General features: G+C 32.7%; 2 protein-coding genes across 2 annotated transcripts; both read right to left on the bottom strand.

Moving 5' to 3' along the window:
- Positions 1-1,723: 1,723 nt before the first annotated feature.
- LOC145555641 (UPF0481 protein At3g47200-like) lies at positions 1,724-3,141 on the bottom strand. The gene has a single exon (XM_081617384.1). The coding sequence runs from the start codon at positions 3,139-3,141 to the stop codon at positions 1,855-1,857; it is 1,287 nt and encodes a 428-aa protein (XP_081473510.1). The 3' UTR covers positions 1,724-1,854.
- A 7,811-nt stretch (positions 3,142-10,952) lies between these two features.
- LOC145555642 (UPF0481 protein At3g47200-like) lies at positions 10,953-13,171 on the bottom strand. Its single transcript, XM_081617385.1, has one exon. The coding sequence runs from the start codon at positions 12,343-12,345 to the stop codon at positions 11,050-11,052; it is 1,296 nt and encodes a 431-aa protein (XP_081473511.1). The 5' UTR covers positions 12,346-13,171; the 3' UTR covers positions 10,953-11,049.
- Positions 13,172-16,477: the final 3,306 nt, after the last annotated feature.

Raw genomic sequence — 16,477 nt, forward strand, 5'->3', positions numbered from 1 at the left:
GATCTACTGCTATAATACGTAGTATATTTTAAGAGTATCAACAATTGCATAGATTTAAAATAAAGTTGAATACTTGATCATAAGTTTGTTAATTTAAAAGTTAAAACTACAGTATCTAAATTAAACACTAATTCCCAATAACTATCCATGGATAAAAACAAAGAAAGGAGAGAGAAACTTTATCTGAATGTGAAAGAGAATAAACACAATTAGTGGACACAAATACAGGCAAACAACTCAATGAGATGATTAAATAAATGATTTTGTTATTTTCAGTCATAGTAGGATAATTAAAATGTACGAGTATAATTGAAGCTAATGAGTAATGACTGGTGTAGTCTTTTACGAGTAATAGTTTTAACAATATTTTACGTGCTTATAACATTCCCATAATTTCATTTACACTATCAAAATATTTGGGGAATTGATAAGAGTGAAAGGCAAGACCCATTAATTTAATTACTTGGTGGGAAATGAAGTTTTTCACTTGTATTTAATGCTAAGAGAATTGGATAGTGGGAATTGCAACAATTTTGAAGTGAAGCGAACGGCGAAGGATTAAAGAGTGTTGTCTTCTTTTTCTTTTCTTTTTTTTTTATTTGTTTATTATAATTTTATGAAAGCTGAGGTAATATATTATTTTGGGCCCCCATTGGCCATGGGCCCTTGGCCATGGCACTCCCCGCCTACCCTCAGGGCCGGGGCTGGCCATGATTAAACCCACTAAATAAACTCATTAACTTCTAAATTCATTTGACTCTCTAACTTAACAAAAGGACCAACATACTACTCCTAAAATTACTGACCCAACTATGGACAAACTCAGGAAGAACAACGGAAGAAATCGAAAGGAAAAAAAAAAAAAGAATAAATGTGGGCAACTAGTCTCGAACCCTTGATCTAACAAGAGCCTCACTACTCTATTAGTCACTCCCTTACCAATGTGTCAAACTTACATATTTGGTTATTTACTTCACAAAAATTTCTTTTAACCTTATTTTTATTTCTTTTTTTTTAAAAAATCAAAACTTATAATTTTTTTTCAAAAAATCTGGAGGTTCAATGAACCCCCTAGATCCGCCCATGGTGTTGATAAAACTATTCAAGAACAAAAAGTAGTCCTCAATTAGGGTTATTTAATTTGTTGTTGTCTTTGAATTGAGAAAACCTCCAAATTGATTTCCCTAATCCTAATTTTTTGAATTGAGAAAACCCCCCAAATTGATTTCACTTACCCTAATTAAGTAAGCTTGTTCAACCCCTTGATTTTGAAATTTCAATTCGTTGAAGGTTTAATTGCATAATTTAATACCCTAATTTGCGAAAAAGTGACAAATGAAATCAAGTTTGCAAGATGAAGAGATAGAAAGAGGGAAGAACAAGGGAAATCGAGAGAAGAGAGAGGAAAAATGAAAGGAAGGCCGTTTGTGGGACCCATGATAGCGTCACTAAGATAAGTGGTGGTAGTTTTTAGCGTTTTGGAAAAAACTAGGTGGTATAATACAATTAAAAATAAAAAAAAATAAAAAAATTGAGGTGGTAATGTAAAAATTGACTACTTTAAATGGTTGTATTTTTCAAATTTTCCAAAAATTAAATGATAAAACTCCACATATTATTCTTTTTTTTTTTTTTTTAATTGAGCCTAATTTTGCACCCCCATAGGCCATAGCTATTTTCCATTTTACCATCTCTTTTTTTTTTTGACAAGTCTTTTACCATCTCACATATACCAAAGTTCAATCAACTTATCATTAATGTAACAAATTATAGCATCAAAAGAAATTCTTAATTCATTGTCTTGTACAACAATAAATTGGAATTGGAATCTGTACGTAAATGAACAAAGAATAATTAGTTCTTAAAACCAGTATAAACTTGTAACACGGTGAGGATAAGAAGAATCGCCAAATAGACAACGGAAATGATTGACCAAGGATGATTGAAGTAGTCTTTCCTTAATATAGCCATCCATTTGTTCCTCCTGGTGTTGGCATGCGCATTCAGTTTTTCAGCAATATCAGAATAGTAGTAGAGTTTAGGACTATGAATCATTATATTTTTGCAGAGTTGATTCACGACATTAGCTACCTCATCATCACTCCCAAGCAAATTCTTGATTACACCATGTTGAACTAATATTTGCACGTCTTCACGAGTGTTAATCAATGCATCAATGAACGATACATATTCGGCAAAGTAAGACTCGTCATTAAAATGATGACATTGCTCAAAAAATATAATGTTGCGAAGAAAACCTTCTGTCCTGTCTTCCATAGTCAATCTTGGAATCTCTAAAACACCATCTGAAAATTCAATATCCAATAGATTTTTACCCTCACTTGCCTTGAATTTTACTCCTGCAACCTCCAATTTTTCAGCACTTGGCGGTAAAGTAAATTCAGTTGTTGATTTACCGTCAAGGGGTTTGGAAGGTAAGTGCCAAACCCTCAAAAAATCCAAAAGGTGCTTAACTCCTGATGTGTTTCTCACAACATTCTCTTTACCAATAACTAAATTGGTATTTCCAAAAACAGAATTGATAGACATATAATAACAAGTTAGATCCTCAAAGGAAGTTTCGCGGTGAGCTTCACCAAATGTTATGCTGTATAACTTGTTGAGAACAAAAAATGGGAGTTGATTGTCTTCTACAAATATATCTTGTTTTACTTTCATAATCCAAGTATTCTTTTCATTACTAGGAATATTTCGAGTTTGAAATTTTCCACTATAACTCATAAATAAGTAAATGATGAATGCAGCATCGATTATCATCATATCAATAAACTCGTTGCTGGAGAGACTTAATTTTTCTTCGTAATAGGAACGAGCCTCATCCTCCCAAATTTTTACTAAGTCAATGTATTGACTTAAGCTATAAGCTTTGTTGCCATTGGTATGGGTTGCAAGTTCTAGGAAGCATTTGAGATAATTTAATTTTAACTCCAACGAAGATTTTAGGGATGGATTATTATAGTGAATTGGACCAATTGAAACAGTTGAAGGCTGATAACATTCTCTATTTACCTCACGGATATACCCAGGCACCTTATAAATGCAGCATTTTGAGGAAATTTTGGGTAAGGAACTAAGCTTGTATTGTATTGAAGATTCCACATCCTTGGTTTTAACTGTCATTCTGTAATTTCAAATCATAGATAACATGTTATATATGGAACACATTATACTTTTTATGTAATATTAGTTAATGTTGCACCACTATGACTTTTACACTATTTATATTTTTTTTACTAACTTTTGTGACTTATATGTAATGAATAATACAATCAAGTAAGATATTTTTGGAATGTCTTGATTTGTACTTTCAAAACATCAATTTTCATAAATTTTATTTATTAAAAATTTAGCATAATAAGAGCATCTCCAATGGTTCAATTGTAAGGACTTGCTTGCAATATAAATAAAGTTCCTAGCTACATGATTACCATTGGAGAACAAAAAATTGAGCAACATCCAAGCTATTGTAGCCCAAACAAGCTACATGCTTAATTAAAAAAGAGACAAATAAACTCCACTCATATAAATTATAACATAATACAATAATTTATTTATTTTATTAAATTTTTTTTTTTTTTTCAAATCACAACATGATGTAGCTTACCATCCATTGGAACACTTTATTGCTAAAAAGTGTTGTAGCTTAAAAATTGGTGTAGAAAAGCAAGCTACAATGACATTGTAGCTTGCCATTGGAGATGCTCTAAGCTAAGGCTCAAAGTTATGCGTTAACAAGAGTGAAAGCTAATATGGTGCAATATTAAAAGAATGGAGAAAATTTAGATGCACATAGAGGTAGGTGCACCCAACTACCCAGTGGTTTTCTTTGCTCATTTGCCAACAATGAGTAGAGATTACAGGCGTAACAAGATGTATATAGATTCTTTTAGGAAGCATATTATAAATTTATAATATTAAAGTAAATCATCATCATCATTATTTTGAGCATAATTTATTTTCCTTTCATCCTAACCTATTATAATACTTCCTTTATTCCTATTTCTTTACAACACAATTTTTTCACGTTTGCCATTATATTATTTGAATAAAAAAAATGATTTTTTGACAATTATCACCGACAATTGTTGTTGTTTTAGCAATTACTACCTAAAGTTGTTTTTTTTTTTTGAATTTTGCCACTAACTATTTCTTAAAACATCAAAACTTCCCATCTACTTAGCTCTAAATTGAAGTGTGATGTCATGTGGGACCCACAAACTACCTTCTCGCCTTATTTCCCTCATTTTATTTCTTACTCTCTCAATTTCTCAATCCCCTATATTGTACTCCTCTCAAAATAAAAAAAATAAAAATAAAAAATAAAAAAATAAACTTCAAATTAAATTACATATTCATGTTAATTATTTCATGAATTGAAGTTTTTTCTCCAAATCTGAGAGAAATACAATACATGGAAATGAGAAATCGAGTGAGAAAGAAAGAAAGGGAGGAAAAAGATAGTTAGTGGACCCCATATGACGTCACATTTGAGTTCAGAGCCAAGTAGGTGGGAATGAAGTTTTGATATTTAAAAAAATAGTTGGTGGTAAAATTCAAAAAAAAATAAAAAAATTGTAGGTTGTAATTGCTAAAACAACAATAATTGTAGGTGGTAATTGTCAAATTTTCCTAAAAAAATATTTTTAAGGAAAAATCGTCAAGGACTACCCACTTAATAGGTCATTTTATCAACAACTACTCACAAAAAATTTTTATCAAAAAAATTACCCACTAAATTTAAAAAGTTTGAGTAGCACTACCCATTTTGGTTTTCCGGCCAGTGTGACCAAATTTTTTTTTTCCCTCCAAAACTTAAGCCTAAACCTCGTATGTAACAATCAACCTTAAATTATCTCCTTTACAACAACTCACCCTAAAAACACAAAATTTTCAATATTTTCCCAATTAAAGAGGGCGAAAGTAATTGTGATTTTAACTAAGAAGTATGTACTGCTTTATATATATTGCTGTTCAATTCACTTGTTTTGGCTTCTTAATTGAGTGATTCATCATTTCGTGTTTAAATTTTGGAAGAAAAAACAAAAGTGAGCCCCACTAGCCGGACTTTGTTGCTGGAAAACCAAAATGGATAGTGTCAGTCAAACTTTTAAATTTAGCGGGTAGTTTTTTTGATGAAAATTTAAAGCGAGTAGTTGTTGACAAAATGACCTATTAGGCAGGTTAGTTCCTGAAAATATATATATATATATATATATATATATATATATATATGGGAGTTTTTTCCCAAGGTTTTAGAGAGCCACGTAGGATTTAATTTTCTTAGTGTGCCATGTAAGATTATAAATTTTCATTGTAGACAATTAAATAAGAGATTATTAATTTCTTTTAGAGTTAATTAATTTCAAATGTCACACAAGCAAAATTGGCGAATGATATTTTTAAGTTTAAATTAATTAAACATAAAATATTATATTTTGATATTAGGAATTTTATCTAAATATGTAACAAATTTTAGCACATAAATATACAAAAAAATATTTTTTAAAAAATTCAAACAAACCGTACATCGCACGAGCTTCATCTAGTTTTTCCTATTTTTAATTATCAAAAAGTAGAAATATAAAAATTGATATATTATAAAAAAATGATCACAAACTTTTAAAAAAATCGGGTGTACAATAATTATTGTACATCCATTATAAAAATAACCGAAAGTGATTAAAAGTTACCCCTGAAATGAATAAAAGTTACCCCAATATGCGTTAAAGTAACCCAATTCAAATAAAAATTATCTACGCTTTATTAGTAAAGAATCACATTTTAAATGACTAAAAATCAATTATTAGTGATTGAATGTAATTAAATTACCTTTATAAAACTTTTCTTGTTGTTGATTTATATAAAAATTGTATTATGTTTAAAGTTACCCAAAAAAAGACAAAAAGTTACCCTAAAATTAGCTAAAAGTTACCCTTATACTGTTCGATGTACACTAATATAATATTAGTGTAAACCGGATTTATACAAAAGTTTTTGAAAAATGATTGAGACAAATTTTACAAGATTCTACTTGATCATATTTTCGTTATGGTGGGGCCCACAAACGATCTTTCCCTCCTTTTTACTCCTTTTCCTTCCTTCCTATTTCGATACTCAGTCTTTCTTCTTCATATCCTTTTTAATTTGGCACAAATACTAAAATCAAGTTGCTAAAATAAATTAAAAAACTAGGGTATTAAAATTCATTGTTCTTGATTCGAATCTTCAAAAATCAGAGTTTCTAGTGATTCGATTTCAAGTTATGTCTTAATTTAGATGGAAGTGGAAGAAGAGGGAAGGGTAGAAGAAAGAAAACGGAGGGAAATAGCAAGGATAACGACATGACGTCATCTTTGAGGGGTTGGTCAAAGTGGTTGGAGTTTTAGTGTTTTGGAAAAATGTAGGTGGTAAATTTCAAAAATAAAAATTGTAGGTGGTAATTCACTAAAACAGCAACAATTGTAGGTGGTAATTGTCAAAAAATCATTTTCTTTAAGGAAATTTTGTCATAAATCACCATTTATAAAAACCTTGTAAAATTTTCTTGACAAATAGAAACCAGATTGTAAATTTTTTTTTTGTTGAGGACAACCTGAGATCTTTAATCACTCAATTAACCACTAATTTCCCATTGACTCTTCTAATTACCCATAATTCTCACTTAACTATATAATAATTATGTTAATATATTATTTTATAAAAACAAAAACTACCCTTAACACCACCAGTCGGCCATCCTCTCCTTCTCCCCCTCATGTGGCAGCAGCCCCCTCCTCCATCCTCAGCCCCCTCCTCCATCCTCAGCCCCCGCCTAAAACCCCCCACATCCGCCGTCGAACCGACCCCCTTCCTTTCCCCTTTACCCCGCCGCAACCACCCTGTTAAACCCTAACCCAAAAATGAATCCAATCAACCAACCAAAATAATCAACCAAAATTCAATCAATCGGCAACTCAATCAGCTAAAAAGCTAATAAAACTCAACAGTGCCATCACAACTACAACAAATCAAGATTAAGATAGAGAAATATAGGTAACTGACCGCAGGAGTAGAAGATCTAGTGTTGGTGGTTTCTTTGGGTGGAATTTTTGGGTCAGGGTTAGAAAGGTGGTCGTGGCGAGGGTAAAGGGGAAAGGGATATGGTCGGTTAGACGGTGGAGGTTGGTCGACGAAGATGGGGGGTTCTAGGCGGCGGTTGGGGATGGGAGAGGGGGCTGCTGCCATGGGAGGGGGAGAAGGAGAGGGTGGCTGACTGGTGGTGGTGAGGGTAGTTTTTGTTTTTTTTATAATATTTATAAACTAACTTAATTACTAAATAATACAGTGAGAATTATGAGTAACTAGAAGAATTAATGAAAAATTAGTGGTTAATTGAGTGATTAGAGATCTCAGGTAGTTGTCCTCAATAAAAAAAATAAAAAATAAAAAATTACAATCTGGTTTTTATTTGCCAAAAACAAAAATTATAAGGTTTTTTCCAACAAAAAAGTTGTTATAAATGGTTTTTTCTGACAAAATTTCCTTTCTTTAATTGTATATCACTAAAATCGGTCAAAGTTAGTGAAGTATGCGAATAGTATAATAAAAGTCAGAAAATTGTAGATAAAAGGATACCAAAGTAATACATATCTAAAGAAGAACACTTAAATTTTGAAGTAAAGAAAATAACAAATAAAAGAGAGACTTTTTACCTCAGTTTTTGTTGTTTGAAGTTAAGATACACTAGCAAAAAAAGGTATGACTTCTCTCAATACTGTGCTTTTACTTCAATTAATTAGAACCAAATGCATGCTCCCGTATGGCCGTATGCATCAATTAAGCCAATTAACCTTTAGGAACTTAAGTAACTTGATATCATATGGTTGCAATTAGGGATGACAACGGGTCGGATCTGGACCGGGATCCAGATCCGTTTTTGTATGTAGGATCCAGATCCGACCCGGATCCGTCGGGTCTAGAAAATGAAGACCTGGATCCGGATCCGTCGGGTCCAACGGATCCGGGTTCAAAACGGGTCCAATATATTTTGCCTAATTTTTTGCAAAAAATGTAATTTTCGGGTCAAAAAATTATTTCAAACTTACGTTGTTGGTTATTAAATTCAACCCCAAATTAACCAACTTAGGGCCTGTTCTCTTCCGTTGAAATTCAGTTCAGTTCAGTTCTGTTCAGTTCAGTTCAGTTCAGTTCAGTTCAGTTCAGCTCAGTTCAGTTCAGTTCAGCTCTTAATTTACGTCTAATGATATTGCTAATGATATAAAGCCAAATTTCATTCTTTTAAGCTCTTATTACAACGACAACAACAACAACAACAACAACAACAACAACAACAACAACAACAACAACAACAACAACAACAACAACAACAACAACAACAACAACAACAACAACAACAATAATAATAATAATAATATTAACAATAATAATAATAATAATAATAATAATAATAATAATAATAATAATAATAATAATAATAATAATAATAATCAATAAGTAATAAATAATAATAATAATAATAATAATAATCAATAAATAATAATAATAATAATAATAATAACAATAATAATTGAAATAATAATACTAATAATAATAATCAATAAATAATAATAATAATCATCAATAAATAATAATAATAATAATAATAATAATAATAATAACAACAACAACAATAATAATAATAATAATACTAAAAATAATCAATAAATAATAATAATAACAATAATAATCAAGATTAATAATAATATTAATAATAATATGTACATTTGTATATACACATATGTATAGTAATAAATAATCAATAAATAATCAAAGATCACTAATCCGTAGTTAGAAATCACTAATTAATAAGTTCAGTTCAGTTCAGTTCAGTTCAGCTCAGCTCAGTTCAGTTCAGTTCAGTTCAGTTCAGCTGAGTTCAGTCAATCGGAACAGGCCCTTATACACTCATATTTTGAATTAAAATTAAAAACAACAAAAAAATACGTTGTTACATATGAGCTAGTGAAAAAACAACGATGATGTATATAATATGAGCATTTAAAATTCATCTCTTGAAAGGGTTAATCTTTATCATTACTAACATTATCAACATTTTTAATAAAGAAATAAACAATTTTAGTTTTTATTAATAGGAAAAATAAAAAAACGGGTCCACGGATCTGGATCCGAGTCTATGGTCCAGACCAAGAACCAGATCCGTTTTTGTCAGCAGGACCCAGATCCGACCCGGATTCGTCGGGTCCAAAATTTGAAGACCCGGATCTGTGAAAAACGGATCTGGATCCTCGGATCCGGGTCGGGTCCAGATCCATTGCCATCCCTAGTTGCAATTTTTAAAATCCAACAAACAATAGGTTGTGTAATGTACAGAGAAAAGAGGGTGATTTAATTTAAGCAAGAGCTAGTTTAATTTGAAAGTAATATATAATAACAAAAACACATAATGTAGAATTGTGAATTGTGACTTTTGTGAGTGAGGAAGAGATAAGTTATGAGTGATGGTTGTGACTTGGGAGTTATTAATGAGCATGGATTGGAGGGATATCACATCAAGTTAATGTGAATCAAAGAATAAGATTAGGTCAAAATAGTCTCCTAGTACGGATATTGAAGAACATAAGGGGGCCTAGTCACTCTAGTGGTTTATAGCATTTTCAATTATATATTGGAAGGTATGTATTTTGCGTAAAACTAATTTGATCTAAAATTGGATTAATATGTGGATACTAAATTTGGAACTTTTTTATTGAACATGATCATTAATAAATTTGTCATTTTACTAGATTACATCCAGTGGCGGATCTGTGTTGGTTGAGTCACGTGACTCAGCAGCACCAAAAAAAAATTGATTTTTTTTTAAAATAAAAATATCAAAGAGATCGCTTATTGTAGAGAGGCGGTCTCTTTGATGCTGCTAGCAGAGCTGACACAGGTTTCCTTTTATAAAAATATCAAAGAGACCAACTATAAAGATAACTTAAGAGCTGCTTTCTTTCTTCATTAAAGAGACCGGTTATACTTAATAACAGGTCTCTTAAGTTATCTCATTTTTTTTACTTAATAATTATTAATAATATTTGCTTCTATTTATAATTTTATATCCTATATTTGTGCAACCAATTTTAATATTTTCCCACAAATCTAAGTAAAAAATCATAGTTTTATATTACTATTTGTAACATGTTATTTGTAATATTTTCAACTTGTAAGATTGAATTTTTAAGTAGTACGGAATATTTGGTTGTATTATGGATTTTTGGTTTTATTTTAGATTGAAATCGATTTGGTGAAATATATTTTTTTTTTTTTTGGATTGAAATTAATTATAAACAAGATTTGGAAAAATTATTTGTATCACAAGTAATCAATAATTGATAGTGACTCACCAAGTCGGAAATCCTGGATCCGCCACTGATTACATCAATGTAGGGGGGCTAAGATATCAGCCCAAATGAAGGAAATATTGTATTTTACAAGTCACATATAACCGGCATTTTGAAATTACCATCCATAAAAAATTTATTTTAAAATACCACTTTAAAAGAAAAAAAATCCGGTTTTCATACCAAAAACATGCTCTTTAAAGTTTTTGGGGTCATTTTTGTTTTATGAGTCTGTATTTGAGGTCAAAATTTACCCAAAAAAAATGATAAAAAATGTCTCGTTTTGCGAACTAAAAATACCACGGTTTGTGTGACACAAATAAAATGAGACATTTTCGATAATTTTTTTTTTGTCAATTTTGACCAAAAATCGGATTTATAAGGAAAAAATAACCCTTAAATTGATAAAGACGGAATAATAGTCAACAAAGGAGGCCGGAGAGTGTCATGTGGCATGTTAACTTGATTTGAAACACTAATTAATTTAATTGTGGAACATACATTATTATTATTGTTATTATTATAACTTGCATTAGTAATAGTAATGTGTAAAAAAGTGATACTCAAGATTTGAAATTGAATCTCGTTTATACTAAATTAGTAAGCGAGGGCACATGAAACAAGAATTGTAGATCGAGTACAGTAGCTATCCCCTAAAACCAGTATAAACCTGTAACACAGTGAGAATAAGTAGGAACACCAAATAGATCACAGAAATGATTGACCATGGATGATTAAAGTAATCTCTCCTCAATATGGCTTTCCATTTATTCCACCTCATAGCAGTATACGCATTCAAATCTCGACTAATATCAGCATAGTAGAAATTGGGGTTATAAATCATTATGCATTTGGTGATTTGGTTCACCAAATTTGCTACCTCCTCATCACTTCCTAGACAATGTTTGATTATTCCATGTTGAACTAGTACTCGAACATCTTCAGCAGTATCAATCAAAGCATCGAGGAAGAATATATAGTCGATGAAGTAAGAGTTGTAGTAATGGTGGCATTGCTCGAAAAATACTATACTCCGAAGTACAGCCTCCGTGTTTTCTTGAATTATTAATGTAGGTATTCGTAAGACTCCCTCTGAAAATTCGATGTCGAGTATACTCTCACTTTCAATTGCAATAAATTTAACACCAGCTGCCTTGATCTCTTTGACGCTTGAGGGAAATACTATGTGAGAGTCTTCAAGGTTGAGTTGATCTCGAAGTTTGTAAGGTAGGCAACATATCCTTAGAAAATCCACAAGATGCTTAATATTCGACGCCTCCTTTACCTTCTCTCGGCCTATTATTGTACGTGCAACCTCTCTTCCAGGAATATAAGTGTTACTTATAAATCTACAAATAACATCCTTGAAAGATGTATCGCGGTATGTTGCACCAAACGTTGCATTGTACAGATCATTAAGAACAAAAAATGGTAGTTGATTATCCTCTATAAATAAATCTTGTTCAACTCTCATCATCCATGCTATTTTATTTACCATTGGATCTCTTCGGAGTGGTACCGGATTACCATCGTAGCACATAAAATAGTAGATGATGAATGCAGCATCTACCAACATCATCTCAATGAACTCATTACTAGATAGACTTATTTTTTCTTCGTAGTAGGAACGAGCTTCCTCCTCTCGTTCTTTTATATTGTCTATGAGCTTGGCTACGCTATAACAAGATTGGTTGCCATTTACATGGGTGCTATATTCAAGGAAGCATTGGAGATGGCTCAATTTTAATTCTTGTGAAAATGTCAAGGATGGATTTTTATAGTAGATTGGACCTATTGAAACAATCGAAGGCTGGTAACATTGTTCATTTATCTTGCGAATATGTTCAGGCATCTTATAAATGGAATGATTAGAGAAATGATTAGGTAAAGAACTAAGCTTGTGTTGTATTGAAGATTCCACATCTTTGGTTTGATTTGTCATTATAGAACTTGGTATTGTTGAATGTTGATGTTATAATGAGAACAGACTCTAAAATGAGAGCATAGAATCAATCTAGATCATTTATAATGACTTTTTGGTAATTTTACAACTCTATGATGCTCAATTATAAATTTAAGAACTAATTAAAAATCTATTGTCAAGCATATGACATGACACCAATTACCCCCATAAAAGAGTCATTATAAAGAAAATTAATCTCATTATAAATTTAAACACTCATTAAACAGAATCTAAACTATTCTCTTGATTTGAAATTTATATACTTTTAAGCAAATAGCACAAATTATCCCACCCAAAAAATAAATTAAAAAATAAAAAATAAAACAAGAAGAATACTTTTTACCTCAATTTCTGTTTTCTGACATTAAGATACATGAGGAAGAAAGGTATGTCTTTTCTCCAAATGTTTTCTTCAATCAATGGAAAACAAATACTCCATTTTGCATCGATTGAATTGAGCCAGCTAACCTTTAGGAAATGAAGAAATCTGATATGTATGTTTTGCAAAATTCAAAGTTCAACAAACAGTATTTAGTGTAAAGTGAGTTGATTTAAAGGAAATCAGAGCAAGAGCTAATTAAATTTGAAAGTGACTCTTGTCATGTTGTGAGTTGTGGCTCTTGTGATATGAATGAAGGGATAAGTTATGAGTGATGGTTGTGAATTAGAGAATATAAATGAGCAAGGATATGGGTCAACAAAAATAATGGATCGGAATAGAGGAATATCACATCAAATCATAATGTGAATCAAAGAACTTGGAGGACATATAAAGTCCAAAAAGTGTGCTCCAAGTCTCCAATTGGGGAGATTGAAGTACATAAGGGGGCCTAGTTACTCTAGTGGTTTATAGCAATTTCAATTGGGGAGATTGAAGTACATCTAGTGGACCCAACAAACAAACCACAAGCACGTACAAGCTACTAGCTTGTTCAAAGGTCACACTTAACCTAAGGTATATGATGTATTTCCAATATTAACAAACCACCAGCAATATCATTACATTAAAGTGCAACAAATTAAGGCAAAGAACGAGCATAAAAATCAAGCAAGAGACACACGATATTTACGTGGAAAGCCTCTTTGGTGTGAAAAGTAAAAACCACGGGACTTTAAGAGTCCACTCAAATTGAATTGCTTTTTATTATGATCAAGGAATGTTACACAAACACAATTCCAAATCTAAAAGTTGGGTACTTAATTTACGCAACAACAACAAGCATAAGAGCTAAAAATTGAGGAAGAAATTGAGAGATATAACCATAAATTTGAGGTTCTGTCCAGCAGACGTGAATTAGGAACCAGAGCAGAAAACAACAATCCAATTCAACCATTGAAATCAGAAAACAACGAAGCCCTAGATGTCCTGACAAGCTGTCAAAATTTGAGCTTAATTGAGCCACGGATGAGCTTCGATCGGGGCAGTGCGCAATGAAGAACGTGAACTGTGGTTGTTCTTGAACTCTCCGTATTTTTCTCTTACTCTCAACTACTTGCTTCCCTCATTTACTCCCACTTGCTGGCAGCAATTAATAACAGTTTTACCAAGACTTTATTGCCTACCATTTCACTCGGCAAAGGCACCCACAATGTCAAACAAAGAAGCTTCCTTGTGAAGCTACAAACTTGGGCCAAAAATTATCTAGCTAGTTGCCCCCAAAATCATCACAATATCAAATGGAGTTTCTCCGCATAAGAAGGGTGAAAATAGTATAGTGCACCCGGGTGAACCATGCGCATGGTTCACCCGGAAAGAACATTAGGCTTATTTTAAAGAACATGAGAAAAAAAAAAAAAAAGAACAAACGAGTGTTGGAAAAAGAACATGCTAGTATTTGAAAAAAGAACATGCATAATATTGTTCAACAAAAGAACATTTTTGTGTTTGACAAAGAACATGGCCTCCGAAAAGAACATTAGGCATATTTTAATTTAATAAACATGGAATAAAAATAATATATAAGTGTTTGAAAAAGAACAAGCTAGTGTTTGAAAAAGTAACCTTGCTTAGTTATCTTCCAGTTGGTTTGAATTCGTTACTATTCTTCTTTCTCCTCCAATTGTTCTTTTTTGAACAACTTGTACTTCACAGCTTTAATTATTTTTATTATTTTTTAAAAAAAAAAACCCAAATTCACAAAATTAAACACTTTGACTTTAAAATTATTGACGAAAAACAATTTGCATGTACAAAATTTATACTTGCATTTTACTTGAATCCACCATTTGTTCCAGTTTGAAGGTTGAATTGTTGAAATAAGTTCAGTTTTTTTCTTGGATTTCACTTTGAAGATGAACAATTTTGCTATTTTGAATTTTTTTTTTGAAAAATAGAAAAAGATAAAGAGAAAAGTTCTAGAGAGAGAAAATTAGTACTTTGGAAATGATTTTGTGACTGTTGATCCAATCAGTAAACATAAGCAATATATATCAATGGATGTCTCTCGTGTGGGGGGTACTCCATGGTATTTTACTGCAGTATATGCAAGTCCGGATCCCGCTCAGAGACAAACGCTATGGCAGGAATTGAGAGATTTTGCTCGTACTCACAATAAGCCTTGGCTCATTGCTGGAGACTTTAACGACACAAGGTTTCCCTTGGAGCATAACTCATCTTGCAGAGAAACTACAAGACGGTCCAAGTTATTTAATGAATGGGTGGAAGAGATGGACTTAATTGAAGTTGAGTTCATGGGTGCGGCACATACCTGGAGCAACAAAGAAGAAACTCGAAGAAGCGCGCACCTCGATAGGGCGTTGTGTAATGTATGATCAGTGGGCTTTATTATTTAACCAAGCCAAGGTTAAGCATCTTCCAGCTTTACATTCGGACTACTGTCCGATTTTCGTATCCCCCAATGGTTTTGTTCCTTTCCAGTCCTTACATCGACCTTTTCGCTTCCAAGCTACTTGGATGACTCACGAGAACTTTAAAGAGTTTGTGACTGAGAAATGGGATGCCAATGGATCTCTCATGACATCCCTCTTGTAACTCTCTAGTGAATTACAATGTTGGAATCGAGATGTTTTTGGGAATGTGTTCAAACAAAAACGAATGCTTTTGGCAAGAATTGCGGGTGTACAGAGAAAACTTGCTGAGAAATCGGATAGAGGCCTGATAAAACTTGAGGCTCAATTGCGCAAAGACCTTGATAAAGTGCTTGATAGGGAAGAGATCATATGGTACCAGAAATCTCGAATTGACTGGTTGAAAAACGGAGATAGAAATACCACGTTTTTTCACTTGAGCACAATCGTTCGACGGTGGAAAAATAAAATTGGTGCGATTAAAAATGATAATGATGAATGGCTTAGAGACAAGCTGGAAATTCAAGAACACATTGTTCAATATTTTTCGAAGCTATTCACCGAAGAGGAGGAACCGACTGTATTTGATGTCCCCCATGACATACTTCCTGAGCTATCTCCGGATGACTGGAACAAGTTGGTAAAGCCTTATTCCACAATTGAAATCGAGGAAGTGATAAAGGAGATGGGTGTAGGGATGTCAGTGGGGCGGGTCAAGTAGAAGACCCGCCCCAATGGAGCGGGGATGGGTCTCGGTTTGGCGGGTGGTGGGGTGGGGATGGGGATTAAAACCATACCCGTCATGGGTGATGGGGCGGGGGTGGATTTTAAGTTGTACCCGCCCAATCCCCGCCCCGCCCCACCCGCCCCCACTTCGTACCCGCCCCATCCCCACCTCATACCCACATCTATATATATTTTAAAGCAAAATTACATACTTTTATTCTATTTATAAAATAATTACATGAAATACAATATTAATTATAATACTTTGTACGACACTTATATTATAACACAAAAATGTGTATAGAATGTTTTATTTTATAATTCGTATTAATTATGTAAGATTGTGTATTTGAGATACGGATATTAGGTGGATCTTGGGTGGGGATTAGGCGGGTCTTGGGTGGGGATTAGGTGGGGATGGATATCCAAGTGGGGGTGGGGCGGGGATGGTTTTGGAGTTGTACCCGGTGGGGCGGAGATGGGGATGAAAATTGGACCCGCCGCGGGGATGGGGATGGGGATGAAAATATTAGATGGGGATGGGGATGGGAAGACCAACATCCGCCCCGCCCCGCCC

Source organism: Chenopodium album, chromosome 8, assembly GCF_948465745.1.
Source record: "Chenopodium album chromosome 8, dcCheAlbu1.1, whole genome shotgun sequence".
In the NCBI taxonomy this organism is placed as follows: Eukaryota; Viridiplantae; Streptophyta; class Magnoliopsida; order Caryophyllales; family Amaranthaceae; genus Chenopodium; species Chenopodium album.

What these genes read in the sequence shown, in the direction of transcription:
- LOC145555641 (XM_081617384.1), bottom strand. Translation starts at nt 3,141, where the DNA reads ATGACAGTTAAAACCAAGGATGTGGAATCTTCAATACAATACAAGCTT.
- LOC145555642 (XM_081617385.1), bottom strand. Translation starts at nt 12,345, where the DNA reads ATGACAAATCAAACCAAAGATGTGGAATCTTCAATACAACACAAGCTT.